We start from the raw sequence: 4,332 nt of genomic DNA on the forward strand, positions 1-4,332 counted from the left end.
GGGGGGGGGGGGGGAATAAGTTGATCACATCAACTCCAGTGCTGAATTGGTGTTTGCTTTAATAATCCCAAAAGGATGAAAGACAAAGTAGATCTCAGTGGAATTTGAACACAGAATATAAAGACAGACAGAGTTCTGTTAAGCATTTTGCCCAGTGTGCTAATTATTCAATTTGTGATATTATCATGTCTGTAAGGGGGTGAGGAGTGGCAAAGATTGTGATGCTCTGAGCAGTAATTAATTTTGTTGATTAATGACATACGTCAAATTCTGACAGTCAGCTTCAACAATGCACTGGTGGTCTGCAGGAAATAATTACTATATTCAGTTAAATAAACTACAGCTGCCCCAACACATTATGAGTGAGTGCATACAAGTTATATTATGTAATAAAAAATTTATACAGGCTCAAGGGATCACCAAAACCCAAGTAACAGGGTAGACAGAGACGACAATAACAGCAGGACCTTTCAGTTAGTATATAAGGTTGCTTAATGTAAATACCATATAATTCATTTCTATATCAATTATAGTGGAGGCGCAATGGCCCAGTGGTTAGGGCAGTGGACTCGCAGTCATAGGATCGCGGTTTCAATTCCCAGACTGGGCGTTGTGAGTGTTTATTGAGCGAAAACACCTAAAGCTCCACAAGGCTTCAGCAGGGGATGATGGCGAACCCTGCTGTAGTCTTTCACCACAACTTTCTCTCACTCTTACTTCCTGTTGTGCCTGTAATTCAAAGGGTCAGCCTTGTCACACTGTGTCATGCTGAATATCCCCGAGAACTACGTTAAGGGTACACGTGTCTGTGGAGTGCTCAGCCACTTGCACATTAATTTCACGAGCAGGCTGTTCCGTTGATCGGATCAAATGGAACCCTCGACATCGTAAGCGACGGAGTGCCAACAACAACAATCAATTATAAAAGGTTGTGCATTTTTTTTTTAACCTTGACAATTTTTCCCCACAGCTTTAAGCAACTGTGAGATGAAAAGCAGACTGAGACAAACAGAATACTATGTCCTACCCAGGACAAGTTAAATGGTTGTAATAAAGAGTTCAGTGTTAAAATATGGTCAGTATGTTATGTTATACAAGATTATTAGTTCTTCTTGAGCCCTAAAGCAGGTTACACAGTTTCTATGAAAGATAAGTGACCAAGATCATAACAACCCATGAGTATAAATCTGGTCTATTGCAAGTGATTTTGAGGGGAGATAACAAGTCAATTACACTAACCCCAGTACTTGACTGGTACTTTTTTCTTATCAACTCCTAAGAAATGAAAGGCAAAGTTGATCTTGGCAAGATTTGAGCTCAGAACATAAAGAGCCAGAAGAAATTCCACTTAGCATTTTGTCAAATGTGCTCATGATTCTGCCAGGTTGCCACATTATACTAGTTTATAAGTAGTTGAAATAGTTCTGTAAGTCTACAATGCTGGGTTCAATTCAACCGAATCAGTGTATCCTTAATCATAAAACTACAACACTAACCTTTTTAGTTAAATATAGATTTGTTGAAATACACTATATTGTTCCAATTAATTAAACTGGTATGTGGAGCGAAAATTAACATGAAATATTTTTTAAAAAAGATTTTAATTTAAATCACTTAAAAACAAGTTTGTATCAAAGAATCAGGCAGGTTGGTATCATTACAAGGGTTAAGACAAAATGCTTGAGGATTCCTAACAACTCAATGCAGGAGGAGGGGAGTAACCAAATATTAAATTTACTATTGTAACTATACAGGTAAGCAGATCAAATAATATTTGCCAAACTATTGTAATGAAGTGTATAACAAACTTACCCCAGATTACTTTACCACCTTGCGTCACTAAACCCAATTCACTTACATTAACCTAAAATAGAATAAAAATTGTTAAGAGAGAGAAAAAATATAGGATTAAGTATTTTTCCTGTATATGTTAAGTCGTCACTTAATGATTAGAGACCACTTTTCAAAGAAAGTTTTGATTTTTAAAAATAATCACAAAAGTTGAGCAACAAGTGGGTCCAATGTTAATGATAAATATTACAGAATATAAACGAAGGGATTAAAGTTATTTCCCTTAGATTAGAAAGGTCGTAACTTCCTTTAAAACAAATGTAAAGAGGGGTTCACAAATCTTGCAGTTTCAGTAAATATAGAAGTAACAAACGGATTTCATAACTTGCAGGATGTTATGGCCTGATGGTTGAGGTAGGATTTTTATGGTTGGATGCACTCCTTGTTGATAATCTATTGCTGTTTTTCAGGTAATGGCTCTTTTCTTTTTATTCCAGAGGACCTCAAAAATGCAGACCAAAGTTTGTTGCAGGCTTGTCACCAGATTTTGGTCCCAGGGGCCCTTCAGAATATTCTGGGTGGGCACTAATTTGCAACAACGGTATAGTGGAGTTTCGAAATAAGTGCACCAGTGAATAGTGAGGGGGAAGTGCTGACCAGTGCACCCCCTTAGCAACAGGCATGGTTTGTCGACAGAAATACCAACAAATGCCACCAGTTGCAACCCAGCTACAAATCGAGACGTCACTGGTTTCAGGTTTGGAATTTAAGCAGTAGCTTATCAATAATGTGCTGTAATATTTCTACCAGACCACAATCAAGTTGAGCTACTTATCGAGCTAGTTTGCCTACAATTACATAGTCTACAAGCTAAATCATCATTGACATCATTGTAACGTTCACTTTTCCATGCCTGCATGGGAGCATGGAGTTTATAATGAGGCAGATTTTCTATGGCTAGATAACCTTTCTGAAGCCAACCCTCATCCGTTTACAAGCAAGATAAATATTTCCCTGTGGCAAGTCATGTTCTCACAGAATATTGGAAATGAAGGATACTAATTGTATGATAGTAACACTCGTCTACAACCAATCACATGATATCAAGACAAAGAGACAGTAAACACATATATACCTATATATATATATATATATATATATATATATATATATATATATATATATGATGGGCTTCCTTCAGTTTTTATCTACCACATTCATTTACAAAGCTTTGGTCAACCTAGGACTATGGTAGAAGACACTTGCCTTAGGACCCAATACCTTGTTGTTGAGAATCAAACTTCTTATCACTAAGCCACACATGCACCTATTACAGTCTTACACAAAAGCATTTGGCCATTGTGCTGTTTGCATTGAAAGGCCTAGGGAAAAACATTACTTTGCATGGAAATAAGAGAGGGTTGGTGACAAGAAGACCATCCAGCCATGGGAAATCTACCTCAATAAATTTCATTTTGATTCTTGCAAGTCGAGCATGGGTAAATGGACATTAAAAGGAAAAAGAGAGAAAAGCTGCAAAGTGAATATATGAATATTGTCTCCTTACCTCAATAATGGTTCCTTTGGTGATAACTCCTAGAGATGTGTACATGGGTGAACTTGGATTCTTCTTTACACTTATGATGGGCAAATGAAATGTAGCTCTCAATTCTGGGTGGGTTACATGAGCTTTCTTGAAACGAAGACCCTGTGAAAGAGATATATATGTATATATGTATATATATAAGTTCAAATTTACAGAAAACAAGATGAAGACGGGAGGGAACGATAAGCAGGTGTATTAGTTTAACACTCAGAAAGAATGGAAAAGTCTGATACTTCAAACTTATGCTCTTCAACAGAAAGGATTAACAGGAAAAATATGGAGAGAGAAAAAAAATTTTGAAGGAATTAAAGGTTCAACATGATGAAAATACATACATACATACAATAGGTGTGTTTTATATGATATATAGGTGTGAATAATCATATTTAACAAGTTTGTGTGCACTTGGACATGGAAAGACAATTAGCATCTAAAACTGTCCAAGAGAAGAAAAATTCTCCTTACAGACAATATATATGAAAAACACACCACTGGGCCACAGTCCAAGGATATCATTCATGGCCCAGTGGTGTTTGCATCCATATTGTCTATAAAGCGAATTTTTTTTCACTCAAGTCAATTTCTGCACCTAGTACATTTTGTAAAGTGGTTGGCTGTAGAAGGTATGCCAATAAAGCCCATGCAATTTGGTGCAGCCCCTGGCCTTGCCATTTCCTGTCAAGCTGTCCAACTCATGCCAGCATGGAAAATGAATACTAAATGACACACACACACACACATTTTTTTTGTACAAAGTCTGATCCTTATTTATTAGTTACTTCGGATGAACAGAAACATAAACAGACCAAGTGAGGTAGGACAAACAGAAAGGCACCACTATCTCTTTTCTTCCCTTTGCTTTTCTCTCTCCCTCCCTCCTTACCACCTACCCCCCTCTCTCTCTCTCTATATATATATATATATGTATATATATA

The 4,332-nt window shown here is 36.9% G+C and overlaps 1 protein-coding gene across 1 annotated transcript in view; it reads right to left on the reverse strand.

Annotated features, from left to right (window-relative positions):
• Window positions 1-4,332, reverse strand: part of LOC106882581 (ribosome biogenesis protein NSA2 homolog) — an 18,100-nt gene that overhangs the window by 815 nt on the left and 12,953 nt on the right. The window contains exons 8-9 of the mRNA XM_014933307.2: window positions 3,359-3,499; window positions 1,813-1,864 (exon numbers count right to left, since the gene is read on the reverse strand). Of these exons, the coding sequence (XP_014788793.1) occupies window positions 1,813-1,864; window positions 3,359-3,499 (193 nt within the window). The remainder of the gene's footprint in view (window positions 1-1,812; window positions 1,865-3,358; window positions 3,500-4,332) is intronic.

Source organism: Octopus bimaculoides, chromosome 2 (genome assembly GCF_001194135.2).
Source record: "Octopus bimaculoides isolate UCB-OBI-ISO-001 chromosome 2, ASM119413v2, whole genome shotgun sequence".
Classification (NCBI taxonomy): Eukaryota; Metazoa; Mollusca; class Cephalopoda; order Octopoda; family Octopodidae; genus Octopus; species Octopus bimaculoides.